The following is a 21,940-nucleotide window of genomic DNA, read 5'->3' as shown; positions in this document are numbered from 1 at the left end:
GGACACTCTATTTAGGGTCCGATGAATGATTTATACATCTCCTCATGCGTCAGGCCGAGGAAATTCTGAATAGTGCGCGGTCCTTCTGGGTTGAACTCCCACATGCGGAGGGGCCGGCGTTTGCATGGCTGGACTCGACGAACCAGCATGACTTGCACCACCATAACCAAATTGAAATCTCCTTCGAAGAGATCTTGAATGCGGCTCTGCAGTATGAGCACGTCCTTGGCTGGACCCTAGCTCAGCCCTCTGCTAAGCCATGACATCAGTTGTGGTGGAGGGCCCGAGCAGAAAGCAGGGGCAGCTACCCACTTGGCACTTCTGGGAGCTGTGATGTAAAACCACTCCCGTTGCCATAATCCGGATACCTCTGGAAAGGAACCCTTCGGCCATGAAGCGCCAGCAATTTTGCTTATTAGAGCGCCTCCGCACGCTGCGTGCTGCCCTTCGACTATCTTCGGCTTCACGACAAAAGTCTTGAGCCACAGGCCGAAGTGAGGGGTAATGCGGAGAAAGGCCTCACAAACGACAATGACTGACGATATGTGTAAGAGGGAATCCGGGGCTAGATCATGAAAATCCTGCCCGTAATAGAACATAAGACCCCTGACAAAGGGATCCAGAGGAAGGCCTAGTCCTCGGAGGAAGTGGGGGACGAACACGATGCTCTCTTTGGGTTCGGGAGTAGGGATGACCTGCCCTCGGGCGGGTAGCCTGTGCGAAATCTCGGTGGTCAGATATCTGGCCTCCCTCAACTTTTTGATGTCCTCCTCCGTGACGGAGGAAGGCATCCACCGGCCCTGGAGGCTGGATCCGGACATGATTGGAGATCCGAAGCACCTGACCTGGGCTTTGGGTGTTAGAACTCGAGGCGGGGGAAGGATTCGATTGAGCATGGGAGGGAAAAAGTAAAAGCCTTGTCCCTTTATAAAGAGGGTGAATATCAAGTGTCCTCCTCGTAGCCGTTTGGGACTTGCCTAAAATCTAGGAGTCCTAGGCGCGGTTGGGTTACCCACGCCCGTATTAATGAGAATCCCGTAATAAGGGGGACACGATCTCTGCTTTGATAAGACATGTCAAGAAACTGCCTCGCGTTATGTGCGGGGCTAGTTAAAGAAAAATGGTTCAAATAATCGCCGAGCCATGGCATGATGTCATGTTGCCAAAACGTGTCAGCAGATTAGATTTGTGGAAATATTATTCTCTCTACGGTGGTATGTGGAACTTATTTTGTAGGGTCGGACACTATCTTTTCATTCAAACTCTTCTGTGGTATATCCGGAGGAGGAACCCGCCTTGCAATGCCGAAGACAACACTGCGCGCCGGACTCATCGTCATTGAAGCCTGGTTCAGGGGCTATCGAGGGAGTCCAGGATTAGGGGTCTCCGGACAGTCGGACTATATCCTTTGGCCGGACTGTTGGACTATGAAGATACAAGATTGAAGACTTCGTCTCGTGTTCGGATGGGACTCTACTTGGCGTGGAAGGCAAGCTAGGTAGTACGGACATGGATATCTCCTCCTTTGTAACCGGCCTTATGTAACCCTAGCCCCCTTCGGTGTCTATATAAACCGGAGGGTTTTAGTCCTTAGAACAACATACAATCATACCATAGGCTAGCTTCTAGGGTTTAGCCTCTCCGATCTCATGGTAGATCAACTCTTGTAACACTCATATCATCAAGAATAAATCAAGCAGGACGTAGGGTTTTACCTCCATCAAGAGGGCCCGAACCTGGGTAAAACATCGTGTCCCCTGCCTCCTCTTACCATCCGCCTTAGACGCACAGCTCGGGACCCCATACCCGAGATCCGCCGGTTTTGACACCGACAATCTTCGTAGAATATGTGGGAACCAATATGAGCATCCAGGTTCTGCTATTGGTTATTGACCAGAGACATGTCTCGGTCATGTCTACATAGTTCTCGAACCCGTAGGGTCCGCACGCTTAAAGTTTTGTGACGATCGGTTTTATGAGTTTATATGTTTTGACGTACCGAAGGTAGTTCGGAGTCCCGGATGTGATCACGGACATGACGAGGAGTCTCTAAATGGTCGAGACATAAATACTGATATATTGGAAGCCTACATTTGGACATTGGAATAGTTCCGGGTGAAATCAGGATTTTACGGACTACCGGAGGGGTTACCGGAACCCCCCGGGGACTAATGGGCCTTGTTGGGCCATAAGGGAAAGAGAGAGGGGGCGGCCTAGGGCAGGCAGCGTGCCGCCTTCCCCCTGTCCGAATTGGACTAGGAGAAGGGGGGGCGGCGCCCCCCTTTCCTTCTCTTTCTCTCCCTGCCTTTCCCCCTCCTAGTAGGAGTAGGAAAGGGAGGAACCCTACTCCTACTAGGAGGAGGATTCCTCCTCCTAGGCACGCCAACACGGGCCGGCCGGCCTCCCCCTTGGTCCTTTATATACCGGGGCAGGGGGCACCTCTAGACACACAAGTTGATCACAAAGATCTCTCCCAGCCGTGTGCAGTGCCCCCCTCCACCATAATCCACCTCGGTCATACTGTAGCGCTGTTTAGGCGAAGCCCTGCTGCGGTAGCCTCATCAACATCGTCACCATACCGTCGTGCTGACGAAACTCTTCCCCGAGCTCTACTGGATCGTGAGTTCGCGGGATGTGACCAAGCTAAAGTGTGTTGAACACGGAGGTGCCATACGTTTGGTACTGAGGATCGGTCGATCGTGATGACGTACGACTACATCAACCGCGTTGTCATAACACTTATGCTTAACGGTCCACGAGGGTACGTGGATGACACTCTCCCCTCTCGTTGCTATGCATCACCATGATCCTGCGTGTGTGTAGGAATTTTTTTGAAATTACTACATTCCCCAACAGTGGTATCAGAGCCTGGTTTTATGTGTAGATGTTATATGCACGAGTAAAACACAAGTGAGTTGTGGCCGATACAAGTCATACTGCTTACCAGCATGTCATACTTTGGTTCGGCGGTATTGTTGGATGAAGCGGCTCGGACCGACATTACGCGTACGCTTATGCGAGACTGGTTCTACCGACGTGCTTTGCACAAAGGTGGCTGGCGGGTGTCAGTTTCTCCAACTTTAGTTGAACCGAGTGTGGCTACGCGCGGTCCTTGAGAAGGTTAAAACAACACCAACTTGACGAACTATCGTTGTGGTTTTGATGCGTAGGTAAGAATGGTTCTTGCTCATCCCGTAGCATCCACGTAAAACTTGCAACAACAAAGTAGAGGGCGTCTAACTTGTTTTTGCAGGGCATGTTGTGATGTGATATGGTCAATACATGATGCTATATTTATTGTATGAGATGATCATGTTTTGTAACGGAGTTATCGGCAACTGGCAGGAGCCATATGGTTGTCGCTTTATTGTACGCAATGCAATCGCCCTATAATTGCTTTACTTTATCACTAAGCGGTAGCGATAGTCGTAGAAGCAATAGTTGGCGAGACGACAATGATACTATGATGGAGATCAAGGTGTCGCGCCGGTGACGATGGTGATCATGACGGTGCTTCAGAGATGGAGATCACAAGCACAAGATGATGATGGCCATATCATATCACTTATATTGATTGCATGTGATGTTTATCCTTTATGCATCTTATTCTGCTTTGTTTGATGGTAGCATTATAAGATGATGTCTCGCTAAATTTCAAGATAAAAGTGTTCTCCCTGAGTATGCACCGTTGCCAAAGTTCGTCGTGCCGAGACACCACGTGATGATCGGGTGTGATAAGCTCTACGTCCATCTACAACGGGTGCAAGCCAGTTTTGCACACGCAGAATACTCGGGTTAAACTTGATGAGCCTAGCATATGCAGATATGGCCTCAGAACACTGAGACCGAAAGGTCGAGCGTGAATCATATAGTAGATATGATCAACATAGTGATATTCACCATTGAAAACTACTCCATTTCACGTGATGATCGGTTATGGTTTAGTTGATATGGATCACGTGATCACTTAGATAATTAGAGGGGTGTCTATCTAAGTGGGAGTTCTTAAGTAATATGATTAATTGAACTTAAATTTATCATGAACTTAGTACCTGATAGTATTTTGCTTATCTATGTTGTTGTAGATAGATGGCCTGTGATGTTGTTCTGTTGAATTTTAATGCGTTCCTTGAGAAAGCAAAGTTGAAATATGATGGTAGCAATTACATGGACTGGGTCTATAACTTGAGGATTATCCTCATTGCTGCACAGAGGAATTACATCCTGGAAGCACCGCTGGGTGCCAGGCCTGCTGCAGATGCTGCTGACAACGTTAAGAATGTTTGGCAGAGTAAAGCTGATGACTACTCGATAGTTCAGTGTGCCATGCTTTACGGCTTAGAACCGGGACTTCAACGACGTTTTGAACGTCATGGAGCATATGAGATGTTCCAGGAGTTGAAGTTAATATTTCAAGCAAATGCCCGGATTGAGAGATATGAAGTCTCCAATAAGTTCTATAGCTGCAAGATGGAGGAGAATAGTCCTGTCAGTGAGCATATACTCAAAATGTCTGGGTATCATAATCACTTGACTCAACTAGGAGTTAATCTTCCTGTTGATAGTGTCATTGACAAAGTTATTCAATTACTGCCACCAAGCTTCAAAAGCTTCGTGATGAACTATAATATGCAAGGGATGCAATAAGACTATTCCCGAGCTCTTCACGATGCTAAAGGCTGCGGAGGTAGAAATCAAGAAGGAGCATCAAGTGTTGATGGTCAATAAGACCACTAGTTTCAAGAAAAAGGGCAAAGGGAAGAAGAAGGGGAACTTCAAGAAGAACGGCAAACAAGTTGTTGCTCAGGAGAAGAAAACCAAGTCTGGACCTAAGCCTGAGACTGAGTGCTTCTACTGCAAATAGACTGGTCACTGGAAGCAGAACTGCCCCAAGTATTTGGCAGAGAAGAAGGATGGCAAAGTGAACAAAGGTATATGTGATATACATGTTATTGATGTGTACCTTACCAGAGCTCGCAGTAGCACCTGGGTATTTGATACTGGTTCTGTTGCTAATATTTGCAACTCGAAATAGGGACTACGGATTAAGAGAAGACTGGCTAAGGACGAGGTGACGATGCGCGTGGGAAATGGTTCCAAAGTCGATGTGATCGCCGTCGGCACGCTACCTCTACATCTACCTTCAGGATTAGTTTTAGACCTAAATAATTGTTATTTGGTGCCAGTGTTAAGCATGAACATTATATCTGGATCTTGTTTGATGCGAGACAGTTATTCATTTAAATCTAAGAATAATAGTTGTTCTATTTATATGAGTAATATCTTTTATGGTCATGCACCCTTAAAGAGTGGTCTATTCTTGTTGAATCTCGATAGTAGTGATACACATATTCATAATGTTGAAGCCAAAAGATGCAGATTTGATAATGATAGTGCAACTTATTTGTGGCACTGCCATTTGGGTCATATAGGTATAAAGCGCATGAAGAAACTCCATACTGATGGACTTTTGGAATCACTTGATTCTGAATCACTTGGTACTTGCGAACCATGCCTTGTGGGCAAGATGACAAAAACGTCGTTCTTCGGAACTATGGAGCGAGCAGCAGATTTGTTGGAAATCATACATACTCATGTATGTGGTCCGATGAATATTGAGGCTCGCGGCGAGTATCGTTATTTTCTCACCTTCACAGATGATTTGAGTAGATATGGGTATATCTACTTAATGAAACATAAGTCTAAAACATTTGAAAAGTTCAAAGAATTTCAGAGTGAACTGGAAAATCATCGTAACAAGAAAATAAAGTTTCTGCGATCTGATCGTGGAGGAGAATATTTGAGTTACGAGTTTGGCCTACATTTGAAAGAATGTAGAACAGTTTCGCAACTCACGCCACCCGGAACACCACAGCGTAATGGTGTGTCTGAACGTCGTAATCGTACTTTACTAGATATGGTGCGATCTATGATGTCTCTTACTGATTTATCGCTATCATTTTGGGGTTATGCTTTAGAGATGACTGCATTCACGTTAAATAGGGCACCATCAAAATCCGTTGAGACGACACCTTATGAACTATGGTTTGGCAAGAAACCAAAGTTGTCGTTTCTTAAAGTTTGGGGCTGCGATGCTTATGTGAAAAAGCTTCAACCTGATAAGCTCGAACCCAAATCGGAGAAATGTGTCTTCATAGGATACCCAAAGGAAACTATTGGGTACACCTTCTATCACAGATCCGAAGGCAAGATATTCGTTGCTAAGAATGGATCCTTTCTAGAGAAGGAGTTTCTCTTGAAAGAAGTGAGTGGGAGGAAAGTAGAACTTGATGAGGTGACTGTACCTGCTCCCTTATTGGAAAGTAGTTCATCACAGAAACCGGTTCCTGTGACATCTACACCAATTAGTGAGGAAGCTAATGATGATGATCATGAAACTACAGATCAAGTTACTCCCGAACCTCGTAGGTCAACCAGAGCAAGATCCGCACCAGAGTGGTACGGTAATCCAGTTCTGGAGGTCATGTTACTTGACCATGACGAACCTACGAACTATGAAGAAGCGATGATGAGCCCAGATTCCACAAAATGGCTTGAGGCCATGAAGTCTGAGATGGGATCTGTCGGTGTCAAAACCGGCGGATCTCGGGTAGGGGTTCCCGAACTGTGCGTCTAGGTCGGATGGTAACAGGAGACAGGGGACACTTTGTTTTACCCAGGTTCGGGCCCTCTCGATGGAGGTAAAACCCTACTCCTGCTTGATTAATATTGAAGATATGGGTAGTACAAGAGTAGATCTACCACGAGATCAGAGAGGCTAAACCCTAGAAGCTAGCCTATGGTGTGATTGTTGATGTGTATTGTATGTTGTATCGACTAGCCTGGCCTCGGTTTATATAATGCACCGGAGGCCTAGGATAACAAGAGTCCTAGCCGAATACGCCGGTGGGGAGAAGTCCTTGTCTTGATCGCCAAGTCTTGTGGAATCTTCCTTGTATGCGGTAGCCGTCCAAACTGGCCCATGAGTATACGGCCACGGGGGTCCTCGGCCCAATCTAATAGATCGGGAGACGACGTGGTGAGTACCCCCTAGTCCGGGACACCGTCAGTAGCCCCCTGAACCGGTCTTCAAGTTAGGGACGCTCCTCGATTCTTCCGAACTGTTCTTCATCTTCGGTTGCCGGTCTTGAAAACTGGTTCAACAAATCTTCTTTATCTTCGATCTTGAGGATCGCCGAAATGCATTTGATGAGTTTACATGTCGGGTATCCGAGGAGCCCCTTTAAGTTTACGGCCTTTATCAATGCCTTGTTTATTTTTATGCCACACCTCGGGTTTGAAGTTGTTCCCGGGAGGCAGGGTCCTCTTGCGTCCGAGCTCCAATGCCGGACTGCATTCGAGGTATCTTTTGCAGCCGAGCACCAATGCCGGACCGCTTCCCAGCTCTAGCGCCGGAATGTATCCGAGCTCCAACGCCGGACTATGTATCCGAGCTCCAATGCCGGACTGTATATCCGAGCTCCAACGCCATAATATATCCGAGCTCCAACGCCGGACTGTGTCCAGGCTCCAATGCCGGATTATATCCGAGGTGTCATATCACCTCAAAAAAGTTGAAGGAGTTAGCCGAGCTTAATGCCGGAAATGCCCTCTATGGAGCCAGCCACTAGCGCCCGAGCTTTATGCCGGACTGCTTCCGAGGTGGTGCACCACCCCGACTATGGGCCGATATTTTTTTTATTGGTGCAATTTATTCTCTGCCGAGATATATAGCCAGTAGCCCTCAAGGTGTGTATCGGTCTAAAACCCGAGATGCACATGAAGGATGACATAAGACCGCTGATCCCAGTAGCCGCTGAGACTCAGGTTAATTTGCAAAATCGGCCTGAGGATCAAGTCCTAGCTCGGTAGAATACTTCGGGACACAAAAGCGGCGTGCTCAGTCCTCAAGACTCAAGTTGATTGCGGCCGACCAACCTGAGGATCAAAATCTCCTCGGAAACTATATTGCACATAAAATTTTCTGCATTGGACAAGCAATGCAGTAGCCCCCGAGACACTGGTCAGGTGGCAACACCAGATCAGGGGATCGATGTGCCCCTTTAATATTTGTAAATAATAAGCCCGAAGCCCAGTAGCCCCCGAGCCTTAATGCGGGCACGGGTGACCGAATTAAGGATCAATATCCATAGTAAAATCACAAATTATGTGTAATGACTCTATGTATCCAAGTACTTTACGTCATTAATGCTTGGATCCGCATTGTACAAAACTTTGTTGACCGACCATCGGCTTCCACCTCCTTGGCCAGTAGCCGAGGAATTTTTGTCCTACTTTATAAAGCCTTTATGAGGGCAAAGATTTACGACAAACAAGGCAATCTGGCCACACGGTTTTATAAACAAAGGAACGCAGAGAGATATGTTATATTACTGTTTAACAGAAGAAATGTATTCCAAAGAAAATAGTCCCGCTATCGGTTCCTTTCTTTGGGTTGTCATGCTAAGCATGATCATGAAACCTCAGCTCGAATTTAAGAGCAAAATATCGAGGATTTAGTTTGGGAGGCCAGTTAATAGCCCCCGGTAGTGTTCGGCGACAGTCGAGGTCAAGCCGTAAACACTTCGGCCAATGTTATGAATGGCCCATCATTTAACATAGTCATCGGATCGCTGACCAGTTTACGCTTACTGTGGAAGTCAGTTTTCAGCTTTCTCCACTGAGGTGCTTAACCATGTGAGCTGGAAGCACAATCGCAGTGGTTCTCCCTTTGCACGCCTAGCCGAACAAAACGGAACGTAGGAAGCAAGTGCAGGAGCCGGGCAACCCAACTATTGACCGGAGACACAATTCGAAACCGATGCATATATAGCAATATCTGAGAATGTTTTTGCCGAATCCCTAAAGGTGTCCGGCATTGCACTGCGAGACTAATGCTGGAAAAGCACAAATAGTTTAAAAATGCCAAAAAGCTTGGAAAACCAAGAAACGTCAGTAAAAACATGACATCCAAACAAGATCAAGTGTTCGGTACCAATCCGAAAATTGGTCTTAGAAAAAAAGAGTGCTTCTGTCGTGCTTTAACATTACACATCCGATCTCAAGACTTCAAGCGGGTCAGCCTACGGCTGGCTATTGACCACACACTCACGTCGAAAAAGGAACGATAGAAAAAGACTTTGCAACGACCAAGAAGAAAACACATTTACTATAAAATAGCTCATATAAATTTAGGAGCCCCCAAGTGACTTGGGTAGAAGAATGATTGCATGTACCGAAGTACTTATATCATATCTATGTTCAACCGAACTTTAAACGTGTCTTAACCGACCGTCAGCTTCTCCCTCTCCTATAAAGGACCGAAAAGTGTTATGTACTCCATCGGTTGAGAATATCGATGGTGTTTCCAATAACCAGGCAATCAGGCCATAAGGCTGTAACAGACAAAGCGCGCTCAGGGAACTTATGCTATATTACTGCGAAGAGTAAGAAGCATCTTCGAAGAAAATAGTACCCCCACCGATACCTTTCTTTGGTGCTCATTGTTATTATGAGACTTGTGCAATAGATTCTTTGTACTCATGAGTTCCGTTGTGTGCCGACCATCATTGAATAACTATAAGAGTGCTAGCTTTCGGCTTCACCCAGTCTGAGGTCCGGCTCGGGTGACCCGATCGTGACAATCGCAGAGGTGCTCCCTTTACTCCCTAGCTGAACAATCGGGAACGTAGGGGTAAACACGGGAGCGAGGCAACCCAGCTTGCAAATCGCTTAAGTCAATGTGGTGCATATTGTGGCATAAAACACGAACAAGGAACGAAGCCGTACAAGTATAATCATATGCAACAGGAAAAGCTTCATAAAGGAAGCCCCCAAGTAAACGGGTTATTTGAATTTATGCGTCACAAACAAAGTTTGGACAAGGAAATTTTTTAGAAGCAACTTTTTTCCAAAAAAGTATAATGCTTGGTCGAACCGAACGCAAGTTAGAAATTAAAGCTTTGAGCATGAAAGACTTAGCTGGTTAATGTGTTCGGTATTGATGACGCGGTCCGAGCTTGATGCAGGGCAAGGTTCCATCCCTCAAGACGGTCCCGAGGTGGCGGAGCGGAGAGCTCGACACGACGAAGTGGTGACATAGCACGGTCAATGCAGACCGGCAGAGTGACTCCGAAGTCCCCGGATCATTTTCCTGTGCACAAAAAATAGTGCAAACCGAAGATAATAGTAATAATGATAATTAAAAAAATCGTTGCATAATAAATAATTTATGCAAAGTGAGTAATAAAAGAAATATGGCCTGGCGCCGAAGTCAAGTCGATGCAAGGCGTCGGCGTGATGCGGTAAAGGCGTGGCAAAGCCTGAATTCGCAGGTTGGTCCGAGCTCCGGATGCGGCGTTCGCCGGACTATGTACGGAAACTGACCGAACCACCATGCGACTCTCGTCAATGCGGCCACCATTTGATAGACCTGTGTACATATGATGGACAAACCAGAGTAATAATTCTTTGGGAAAAATGAACCCAAACAAGCAAAAAATACTAGGATTAATAGCACCTGGTTTATTTGTTGTAGCAATCCGAAGGAAGGTGATTCCTAAAATTGGGACCCGCCCCGCACACCCATTGCCTGATGGGCGATAAAACGACGGCATGGCAATGCTGGTAAAGGTTGACTCACCGAGGCAAAGCCCTCGGCCCAGCTAACATGACGGAGCTGGTCGGCTAGTGACACCGAAGTGTCCGGAGTAGGTTGATGAAGAGATGGCGAAGCCCCCAGTCCAGCCGAGATGTCGACGCCTCGATGTCAGCCGATGAGTCGAAGTAGGTCGGCGTGATGGACACCAGCTTGAAGAAGCAATAGTGCGGCCCTGTCGATGCAGGTCGTGACGTGGTCGATGCCGGCTTGATGAAGCGACCGTGCGGAGATGCCGGTATGCCCGCTCCATGTAATCCGTGGGGCGGCGATGTTGGTGATGATTTATCATTCGCGATGCCGGGCTCTTGTTCAGCTTGCCGAGATGATGATCCGAAGAAGTTGAGCTCAGCTCAACAAAGTGACGCCGTGTCTAGCGCAGGTCGGCAGCCGTGGAGTAATATTGCCGGACTGGTTTGACACCAGCATGATGTTGAAGATCATGTTCAAAAGATCTTACAGTTAGTGGGATGTGTTTGGGAACAAAACACAATACCTCATACAAAACTTCCTTCAAAAGGGATGTCCGAAATCCTGTTCATAAAAAAGATGAACTCGGGTCGGATTCGTTTTCGCGCAGAAAACAGATCCGAAAAGTGATGCACTAATCGGAGGGTTCCCGGATTTTGGACGGTCGGATCGAGCCGAAATTTTGAGAGCTGGTAGATATAGGAATTCCGCAGCCGATCAACAGTTGGATCTTCCAAAGGACGTCCGAGCTAGAAGATGGACACCACGCCCTAAACTCATCCAAATTCCCGTCCAGATTTGACAGGGCTCCGGTATATCGTGGATTGCCAGAGATTCCTCCATCGGAATTCGACGAAATTTTCTAGGGTTGTTGTAGACTCAATTCCGCACAATTCCACCAAAGCGATCGTCAAAGCGATACTAAGGAGGTGGTGGTGGCAGATACGAGTTCGCTGTCCAGAAAAACAGCACGGTCGCTTGAGGGCAATGTTGACGTTGAGCCCCCGAACTCCATAGATGATTCCTCCGTGATCTTGATAGAGATCGGAGTTGATGTTTGATGAAGGCCCTCGTCCGGACATGGTGATCCGAACACGGGGCACAATTCTTGGTCGAACCAAGGTGACCAGTCGAGCTGGTGACGAAGATGCCGAAGTCGCAGTTGATCTGCAGGCGAGCCATCGATCCTTTTGTCGATCACACAGTGGAACTCTCAATGAAAGCACCAATGTCGGTGTCAAAACCGGCGGATCTCGAGTAGGGGGTCCCGAACTGTGCGTCTAGGTCGGATGGTAATAGGAGACAGGGGACACTTTGTTTTACCCAGGTTCGGGCCCTCTCGATGGAGGTAAAACCCTACTCCTGCTTGATTAATATTGAAGGTATGGGTAGTACAAGAGTAGATCTACCACGAGATCAGAGAGGCTAAACCCTAGAAGCTAGCCTATGGTATGATTGTTGATGTGTATTGTATGTTGTATCGACTAGTCTGGCCTCGGTTTATATAATGCACCGGAGGCCTAGGATAACAAGAGTCCTAGCCGAATACGCCGGTGGGGAGAAGTCCTTGTCTTGATCGCCAAGTCTTGTGGAATCTTCCTTGTATGCGGTAGCCGTCCGAACTGGCCCATGAGTATACGACCACCGGGGTCCTCGGCCCAATCTAATAGATCGGGAGACGACGTGGTGAGTACCCCTAGTCCAGGACACCGTCAGGATCCATGTATGAGAACAAAGTGTGAACTTTAGTTGACTTGCCCGATGATCGACAAGCCATCGAGAACAAATGGATCTTCAAGAAAAAGACAGACGCTGATGGTAATGTTACTTTCTACAAAGCTCGACTTGTTGCAAAAGTTTTTCGACAAGTTCAAGGAGTTGACTACGATGAGACCTTCTCACCCGTAGCGATGCTTAAATCCGTCCGAATCATGTTAGCAATTGCCACATTTTATGATTATGAAATTTGGCAAATGGATGTAAAGACTGCATTCCTGAATGGATTTCTAGAAGAAGAGTTGTATATGATGCAACCTCAAGGTTTTATCGATCCAAAGGGAGCTAACAAAGTGTGCAAGCTCCAGCGATCAATTTATGGACTGGTGCAAGCATCTCGGAGTTGGAATAAACGTTTTGATAGTGTGATCAAAGCATATGGTTTTATAAAGACTTTTGCAGAAGCCTGTATTTACAAGAAAGTGAGTGGGAGATCTATAGCATTTCTAATATTATATGTGGATGACATATTGTTGATTGGAAATGATATAGAATTTTTGGACAGCATAAAAGGATACTTGAATAAAAGTTGTTCAATGAAAGACCTCGGTAAAGCTGCTTATATATTGGGCATCAAGATCTATAGAGATAGATCAAGATGCTTAATTGGACTTTCACAAAGCACATACCTTGATAAAGTTTTTAAGAAGTTCAAAATGGATCAAGCTAAGAAAGGGTTCTTGCCTGTGTTACAAGGTGTGAAGTTGAGTAAGACTCAATCCCCGTCCACTGCAGAAGATAGAGAGAAAATGAAAAGTGTTCCCTATGCTTTAGCCATAGGCTCTATCATGTATGCAATGCTGTGTACTAGACCTGATGTGTGCCTTGCTATTAGCCTAGCAGGGAGGTACCAAAGTAATCCAGGAGTGGATCACTTGACGGCGGTCAAGAACATCCTGAAGTACCTGAAAAGGACCAAGGATATGTTTCTCGTTTATGGAGGTGACAAAGAGCTCATCGTAAATGGTTACGTTGATGCAAGCTTTGATACTGATCGAGACGATTCTAAATCGCAAATCGGATATGTGTTTATATTAAATGGTGGAGTTGTCAGTTGGAGCAATTCTAAACAAAGCATCGTGGCGGGATCTACATGTGAAGCGGAGTACATTGCTGCTTCGGAAGCAGCGAATGAAGGAGTCTGGATGAAGGTGTTCATATCCGATCTAGGTGTCATACCTAGTGCATCGGGTCCAATGAAAATCTTTTGTGACAATACTGGTGTAATTGCCTTGGCAAAGGAATCCAGATTTCACAAGAGAACCAAGCACATCAAGAGACACTTCGACTCCATTCGGGATCAAGTCCAGGTGGGATAGATAGAGATTTGCAAGATACATACGGATCTGAATGTTGCAGACTTGTTGACTAAGCCTCTTCCACGAGAAAAACATGATCAACACCAAGGCTCCATGGGTGTTAAAATCATTACTGTGTAATCTAGATTATTGACTCTAGTGCAAGTGGGAGACTGAAGGAAATATGCCCTAGAGGCAATAATAAAGTTATTATTTATTTCCTTATTTCATGATAAATGTTTATTATTCATGCTAGAATTGTATTAACCGGAAACATAATACATGTGTGAATATATAGACAAACATAGTGTCACTAGTATGCCTCTACTTGACTAGCTAATTGATCAAAGATGGTTGTTTCCTAACCACATACATGAGTTGTTATTTGATCAATGGGATCACACCATTAGGAGAATGATGTGATTGACTTGACCCATTCCGTTACACTTGATCGTTTGTTTACTGCTAATGCTTCTTCATGACTTATACATTGCTTATGACTTATGCAGATTATGCAACTCCCGAAATACCGGAGGAACACTTTTGTGTGCTACCAAACTTCACAAACGTAACTGTGGTGATTATAAAAGGTGCTCTACAGGTGTCTCGATGGGTACTTGTTGAGTTGGCATCATAGATCAAGATTAGGATTTGTCACTCCGATGCGGAGAGGTATCTCTGGGCCCCTCTCGTAATACACATCACTATAAGCCTTGCAAAACTAATGAGTTAGTTACGGGGTGATGTATTACGGAACGAGTAAAGAGACTTGCCGGTAACGAGATTGAACTAGATATTGGATACCGACGATCGAATCTCGGGCAAGTAACATACCGATGACAAAGAGAACGTATAGTGTTGTGTGGTTTGACCGATAAAGATCTTCGTAGAATATGTAGGAACCAATATGAGCATCCAGGTTCCGCTATTGGTTATTGACCGGAGACGTGTCTCGGTCATGTCTACATAGTTCTCGAACCCGTAGGGTCCGCACGCTTAAAGTTCTGTGACGATCGGTTTTATGAGTTTATATGTTTTGATGTACTGAAGGTAGTTCGGAGTCCCGGATGTGATCACGGACATGACGAGGAGTCTCGAAATGGTCGAGACATAAAGATTGATATATTGGAAGCCTACATTTGGACATCGGAATAGTTTCGGGTGAAATCGAGATTTTACCGGAGTACCGGAGGGGTTACCGGAACCCCCGGGGGACTAATGAGCCTTGTTGGGCTATAAGGGAAAGAGAGAGGGGCCGGCCTATGGCAGGCAGCGTGCCCCCTTCCCCTGTCTGAATTGGACTAGGAGAAGGGAGGGCGCCTCCCTTTCCTTTTCTTTCTCTCCCTGCCTTTCCCCCTCCTAGTAGGAGTAGGAAAGGGAGGAATCCTACTCCTACTAGGAGGAGGATTCCTCCTCCTAGGCGCTCCAACAAGGGCCGCCCGGCCTCCCCCTTGATCCTTTATATACAGGGGCAGGGGGGCACCTCTAGACACACAAGTTGATCACAAAGATCTCTCCCAGCCATGTGCGGTGCCCCCCTCCATCATAATCCACCCCAGTCATACTGTAGCGGTGTTTAGGCGAAGCCCTGATGCGGTAGCTTCATCAACATCATCACCACGCCGTCGTGCTGACGAAACTCTTCCCCGAGCTCCACTGGATCGTGAGTTCGCGGGACGTCACCGAGCTGAACGTGTGCTGAATGCGGAGGTGCCGTACGTTTGGTACTGAGGATCGGTCGATCGTGAAGACGTACGACTACATCAACTGCGTTGTCATAATGCTTCTGCTTAACAGTCTACGAGGATACGTGGAAGACACTCTCCCCTCTCGTTGCTATGCATCACCATGATCCTGCGTGTGCATAGGAATTTTTTTGAAATTACTACGTTCCCCAACAGGGAATGGGCCGCCGACGGACAAAAAAGGGACGCCCGTCCGTTTGGGTCGCCGCTTTGGGCCGCTATTTCTGCCCATTTCGACCCAAGCGGACATGCGCGGACCAAATAGGGTCGTGCATTGGAGTTGGCCTTACTTGCTTGTCACACACGTCTATGGGTCATGACCAATGCAAAACCTGGCTAAGTGGGTCCCCACTGAACATGTTTGGCATGGTCCATGGTGGCCCGTTTATCCAAGACATATCCATCCAACTTGTGTGAATACCCCTAAAAAAACTTGTGTAAGTTCTCTGAGAGAAACTTATTGACCAAAAAATTCAAGAAGGAAAGATTGTATTTCGAAAAAGGGTGGATTTTATTAGCTCAAAATGAAGCATCAAGAGAATACAAACATGATGAGCACACACCCGGCCTCTGCACAACTAGAATGCACACAACCAACACCAACCCACACAAAAAACACGCCAGCAAATAGCAAAGTCATATAAGACCAAAGCTATGCATGTGCGAGAAAAAGAAAGAAAGAAAATAAAATCAAAGTGATCAGTTCCGTGATCGGCAAACTATAGGAAAGACCATATCCGCACCAACCGTCTCAAGACACCATATGAACATCGTGATTCTTCAACAGAAACACCTTCAGGAAGGGAGCAACGCTGAAACGCTGTCGTCACTGGATCCAGCAGTCAACGCCGGAATCTAGGTTTTCACCCTGAAGAAATTGTCTGAGCATATCCGAGCAATGCCTTCAACAAGGTAACGATGTATAACCATCTCCATTGCCAGAATTCAATTATGTGCTTTCACCCCGAAGCTCGATACAGGGTACTTAAGAAGCACCACCATCGACGTCACAAATGTGTTGTCGCCACCACTTTTCCACGACCCCGGCAGCTACATGCGACGCGCCACTGCACAACCATTCCTCTGCATCAAGCTGACGTCCATAGTTTGCATCTCATCGCCGAAGTGAACAATCAGATCGAAAAGATGAACTATCGAAGATCTTTCGATGTACACTGCCGCCGTGGAGCCACAAGAGGTCGCTACACCATCATAGTTTGCAACCATCATCTCTAGGCCGAATAAGATCTGGATCACCGTTACCGCCCGAGATATCGCTCACAGACGACGGGAGACCGAGCCGCCATCTAGCAAGGCCTGGCCCAAGCGACGCCTGAGGCACGCATCGGCTCGACCAAGTCCACACGTCCCAGCGCACTGACGCATCACCCGCCGCCATGCCCATCAGATCCAGGTTGCCGTTGTGAGCACATGCCAGCAAGGAGCCAGCCCGAGGCACCACCGGTGTGACCCGGTGTTGCCATGCCGGTCAACACGAGGCCGAGGCAGCCGGTGCACAGGACCAAATCCACGTGGATCCATGATTGCCGCGCCGGCGGCCCCTCACCAATGAGCCGTCTCCGCAAAGCAGCGTGCCACCGAACAACCAATGTCGTCGGAGCAGCCGCCACGGATAGATCTGGCGAAGGAAAGATTGTTTTAGGTGATTCCGAGCTTCTTTCTTGAATCACAAAGACCTAGATCCTTCCTTTCCTAGTGTTCGTCTCTCTTCACTTCAAATCTATCATTTTGTGTGTGAGAGAGGAGAGAGAGAGATGGAGAGAGAGAGAGAGATCTTACGAGCTCTTGGGAGTGCTTGGATTGAACATCTTTTTGAGGAGTTTAGCAAGTCACTTTACTTTGCTTGTTACTGTTGGAGGATGTGTACGCCTCCTAAACAATTATGAGTCATTTGAGATCCTTCATCCACAATTGTGAAGGAATTAAGAGTTTGCTCAAGGTCTACATATCGCCGTCTTAGTGGAAAAGATACCTCGAGTGAGACTTGCGCTTTATGGTCCATAATCTATAGTGGAAATAGGTGGGCATGCCCCAAGTGGGCTCTTTGTAGTCGAAGCCATCGGTACCTTTGTGGTTTGAACCTTCATTGATGAGGAGTAGGATAGCACAAACTATCCGAACATGAGTAAAACATCATCGAGCCTCCCAATGTTTGCATTGCCTTACTATATTTTTTTTACTTTCATGCATTGTCCTGCTTCTGCTCATTATCATTTCATAGACTTGCTAGTTAGTATCTTTAAGCAATCTTGAGTGTAGCCTAAAAACCACCAACCTAAAAATTTGAGTAGACAAAACCATTACAAGAACAAAAACTCACACTATGAATCTAGAACAAAAGAATGGGCAAAAAGCGAGCATGAACTGCAAAAGGGTAAGATATCAACAAACTTCCGCTCGAATCTGGTTGTTCTGGGCAAGGATGAGTGCCAATGCACGTGAATGGATGGACCACCATTACAAGTTTTTCTCAGTTGTGTACGCATTAACAATTTAGAGAGAGAGATGGGGTCATCAATTTCGTGGTCACCGAGGAATGTTGTCTCGAGGATGAAAGGCGAGGCATACTCGCGGTTGAGAAAAATAAGGGAAGAAATGACTCGGTTAATGAAAATGAAGCGTCTGGACTAGCTATGGGTTGTCACTCAAAATTTCAATGTACTTCAGAATCATCAATTGATTCTAGGTGGCACTAAAACAACTGGGATCCAAGAATTCGTTTCCAACTCTCTAATTCCAGTGCCTGTTTTCCATATGCACATTTTATTTTTGTTGGAAAACAACATCAGCTTATAACATCTGAATGTAACACACATGAGTTTCATATTCATGGTCCTAAAAAAAACATAAGCACAAAGTTGGATCTTTATGGTTGATGTTGCCGAGACCTTTGTGGTTCAGACCACCATGAACGAGTAGGATAACACCAACTGTCCAAAATCACAGTAAGACATCATTGAGCCCCCCCCCCCAAACTTTGCATTTCCTTACTTACTCTTTACTTTCCTGCAATGTCTTGCTTCTGCTCCTTGCCTTGTCATAGACTTGCTTGTTAATATCCTGAAGCTACCTCGTCAGTGTAGCCTACATGCTATCAACATAAAAAGTAGCAGAAATTTTCACTAGAGACCAACAACTCAGACTATGAATCATGAACAAGAGAACATGCAAAAGCGAACAAGATGCAAAAAAGGAATATGTCAACAAACATTTGCTCAGATTTGGCTTTCCACTCTGACGAGGATCAGCATGTGAATGGATTTGACCACCATTACAAGTGTCTAGTTTTGGGCATATTTAACAACTATGTGTGTGTGATAGAGAGAGAGAGAGAGAGAGAGAGAGAGAGAGAGATATGGGGGTCATGAACTTCATGTCCACGGAGGAATGTTGTTCGGAGGATGGAAGGAGTGGTGTACACGTGATTGAGAAGAACAAGTGGGAGAAATGACTCGGTTCGAGAGAAATAAAGTGTCTGAAAAAATAATTGGTTCTAGCTATGGGACGTTACTTGGAATTTCAATTTGATTCGGAATCGTCAAGTGACTCTAGGCGGCAGTGAAACAACTGGAATCAAGAATTCTATCCCATTCTCTAATTCGGGGGCCAAGTTTCCATATGCACATTTTCTTTGTGTTGAAAAACTACATATCCACTAAGTGGGCTCTTTGTGTACGTTGCTACCGAGATCTTTGTGGTTCAAACCTCCATCAATGAGGAGTAGGATAGCGCCAACTATATGAACCTCAGTAAAACACTCTACTCTACTTTTTACTTTCACGCAGTGTCGTGCTTCCACTCATTATCTTGTCATAGACTTACTTGTTAGTATCCTTCAGCAACCTTTAGTGTAGCCTGAAAACTAATAACCTAAAAATTTGAGTAGAAAATTCCATTAGAAGAGCAACAACTCAGATTGTTAATCCTGAACAAAGAGAAAGGGAAAAACCAAAAACAAACCGCAAAAAGGATAAGATTTTAGCAAAGATTCACTCAGATATGGCTGCTCTAGGAAGGATATGAGGGTCAGTGCACGTGAATGGATTGGACCGTCATTACAAGTGTCTTTCAGTTGTGGACGCATTAACAAGTGGAGAGAGAGAGAGATGGTGGTCATGAACTTTGCGACCATCGAGGATCGTGTGGAGGGTGGAAGGAGTGGGTATCTGCGTTTGGTAAGAACATGGGGATTAGATGGCTCGATTCCAGACAAATGAAGTGCCGGAGCAAAGAAATTGGTTCTTGCCATGGGACGTCATGTGGAATTTGAATTTGCTTCAGAATCATCAAATGAATTCTAGTTGGCAGGTAAAGAACTCCAAGATTTCGATTTCAAATCTCTAGGTCGAATTTCCCACATGCACATTCCTTCTCTTTTTCTTTGTTGAGAAATTCCAGATGCACATTCTCACCGTTGTCATGCACCCAATCTTGAAGCCCTATGATTCTTTTCAAGCTTTTCAACCAATCAATGCGACTTTTAGGGCAACTTTTGCTAAAACTCGAGCAGTTTCTTGAACCAAGGCGGTCGACATACAAGAAAAAAAAAGAACAAGAAAAAGCTTAACTACAAGCGACACACAAACATGTTGGTCGATTGTCACCCCGCAGGCCGCGGCTGGTTCAGAGTATTGGCGGCGGCACCGTACTCCCCGGACGGCTCGAACTCCCCCGTGAACTCCTCGGTGGCGAAGGCCGTGCGCCGGAGCTGCTCGAGGGCGGCCTCCTGCTGGCTGTTGTTGAACACCTGGCTCTGCCCCACCTTCACCCCGTTGCTCAGGTCCGACATGCTCCCCTCGTCCACGTCCACGTCCAGCGCCCTCATCACCTGCCGGTCGAACCACGCTCCTTAATTCGCGCCACGAAAATCTCGGCCGTGGTCACCACCAGCTCGTTGTTCCACTCGAAGATGCGACTGACACACTTACCTGCACCATCCGGGGACGCTTGGGAGCCGAGTGGCGGATGCACGCGGCGGCGGCCTCCACCATCCTCACCATCTCGGCCTTGTTGTATCTGCCTTCCAGCCGCGGGTCGGCCAGCTCGTCGTGGTTGCCGGTCTCGATGGCGTCGGCGAGGATCGGCCGAGCCTGCATGCAGAAGACGACGGAGCAGTTGGGAGCTGTAACTTGTGTCAGTGACGAGTACGTGTTCTGCAAGCGAGGAAACTCGTAGTCGTCGGTACCCATTCGGCGAGGCTCTCCTCCCCGAGCGGCCGGTCCTGGTCCACGGGCTTCCGGCCGGTGATGAGCTCCAGCAGCACCACGCCGAAGGAGAAGACGTCGGACCGGTCCGTCAGCTTCCCGCTGGACGCGTACTCCGGGGCGAGGTACCCGAACGTGCCCATGATGCGCGTCGACACGTGCGTGTGGGTGTCGTTGGAGAGCTTGGCCAGCCCGAAATCCGCGACCTGCATTCCATGCACATTCCAGACACGAGATCGATCAGAAGAATATACCGGAAGACAAAGAGAAAAGAACTCATCTGTTGGTTGACCGTGCCTGTGCTTCAAACGAGTAATCGAGCAGGATGTTGGCCGACTTGATGTCCCTGTGGATGATCCGCGGGTGACCTTGAAAACGTACGAGTCACCATCAGAAAATCACAAGTATTTCTCGCCATGAACTCTGCGCAACACACAACATGCATATATACACCTCAGGAGATCAACGTACAGTCTTCATGGAGGTAAGCTAACCCCTTGGCCGCACCGATGGCGATCCTAAGCCTCGTCGGCCAGTCCATCGCCGGCACGCCGCGACCTGCACGCGTCAGATCAACCACACCAGAAGCCTCAGTCACAATCGCAGCAAAAACCCACGCGACGATCCATGCATCTGCTCACCGACCGACCGTGCAGATGGTCCTCGAGGGTGCCGTTGGGGACGAACTCGTAGATGAGCATGCGGTGCTGCTGCGCCACGCAGTAGCCGACGAGGGAGACGAGGTGGCGGTGGTGGACGCGGCTGATGATCTCCACCTCCGCCTGGAACTCGCGCTCCCCCTGCCCGCTGCCGGCCTTGAGCTGCTTCACGGCCACGCACTTGCCGTCGGCGAGCCACCCCTTGTACACGCACCCGAACCCGCCCTCGCCGATCACGTTGTCGCGGGAGAAGTTGCTGGTGATGCTCGTCAGCTCCTCGTAGCTGAAGGACGACTTGGACTCCATGCTGCCCGACGGGTACCCTGCCCCTCTGAAGCTGTCCGAGGAGCCCGGTGGCCCCGGCGTCGACATAGGGCCGTAGGAGAACCCGCCGGATGCTCCCGGCGGTGGCGGCCCGTAGAACACCCGCGACGGGTGGTTGGAGCCGGTGAGTTGGCCCGAGTGCATGTAGTAGCTCCGGCTCCCATCTGAAGCCAAACGTACATAAAAAATTATCGGATTTTGCGCTACGTGTTTTTGAAGCTACGAGTATATACTACGACGGTGAAGATTACCCGAGTGATAGACCATTCCCTCCATCATCTTCCTC

At 47.2% G+C, this 21,940-nt stretch overlaps 1 protein-coding gene across 1 annotated transcript; it reads right to left on the bottom strand.

Moving 5' to 3' along the window:
• Positions 1-20,067: 20,067 nt before the first annotated feature.
• On the bottom strand, positions 20,068-21,636 carry LOC125524691 (proline-rich receptor-like protein kinase PERK12). Its single transcript, XM_048689727.1, has 4 exons — positions 21,313-21,636; positions 20,653-20,877; positions 20,396-20,557; positions 20,068-20,295 (listed from the first exon to the last, which is right to left on the bottom strand). Exons 1-4 carry the CDS (start codon positions 21,634-21,636, stop codon positions 20,068-20,070), a joined length of 939 nt encoding a protein of 312 aa, XP_048545684.1.
• Positions 21,637-21,940: the final 304 nt, after the last annotated feature.

Source organism: Triticum urartu, chromosome 7 (assembly GCF_003073215.2).
Source record: "Triticum urartu cultivar G1812 chromosome 7, Tu2.1, whole genome shotgun sequence".
NCBI lineage: Eukaryota > Viridiplantae > Streptophyta > Magnoliopsida > Poales > Poaceae > Triticum > Triticum urartu.
The sequence above is the reverse complement of the archived record's forward strand: the minus strand, read 5'-3'. Positions and strand labels throughout refer to the sequence as shown.

What these genes read in the sequence shown, in the direction of transcription:
- LOC125524691 (XM_048689727.1), bottom strand. Translation starts at nt 21,636, where the DNA reads ATGGAGTCCAAGTCGTCCTTCAGCTACGAGGAGCTGACGAGCATCACC. An exon ending in ACCATCTGCACGGTCGGTCG is followed by an intron (nt 20,878 to 21,312) that starts GTGAGCAGATGC and finishes CATGGAATGCAG; the next exon opens with GTCGCGGATTTCGGGCTGGC. An exon ending in AGGAGAGCCTCGCCGAATGG is followed by an intron (nt 20,558 to 20,652) that starts GTACCGACGACT and finishes TTCTGCATGCAG; the next exon opens with GCTCGGCCGATCCTCGCCGA.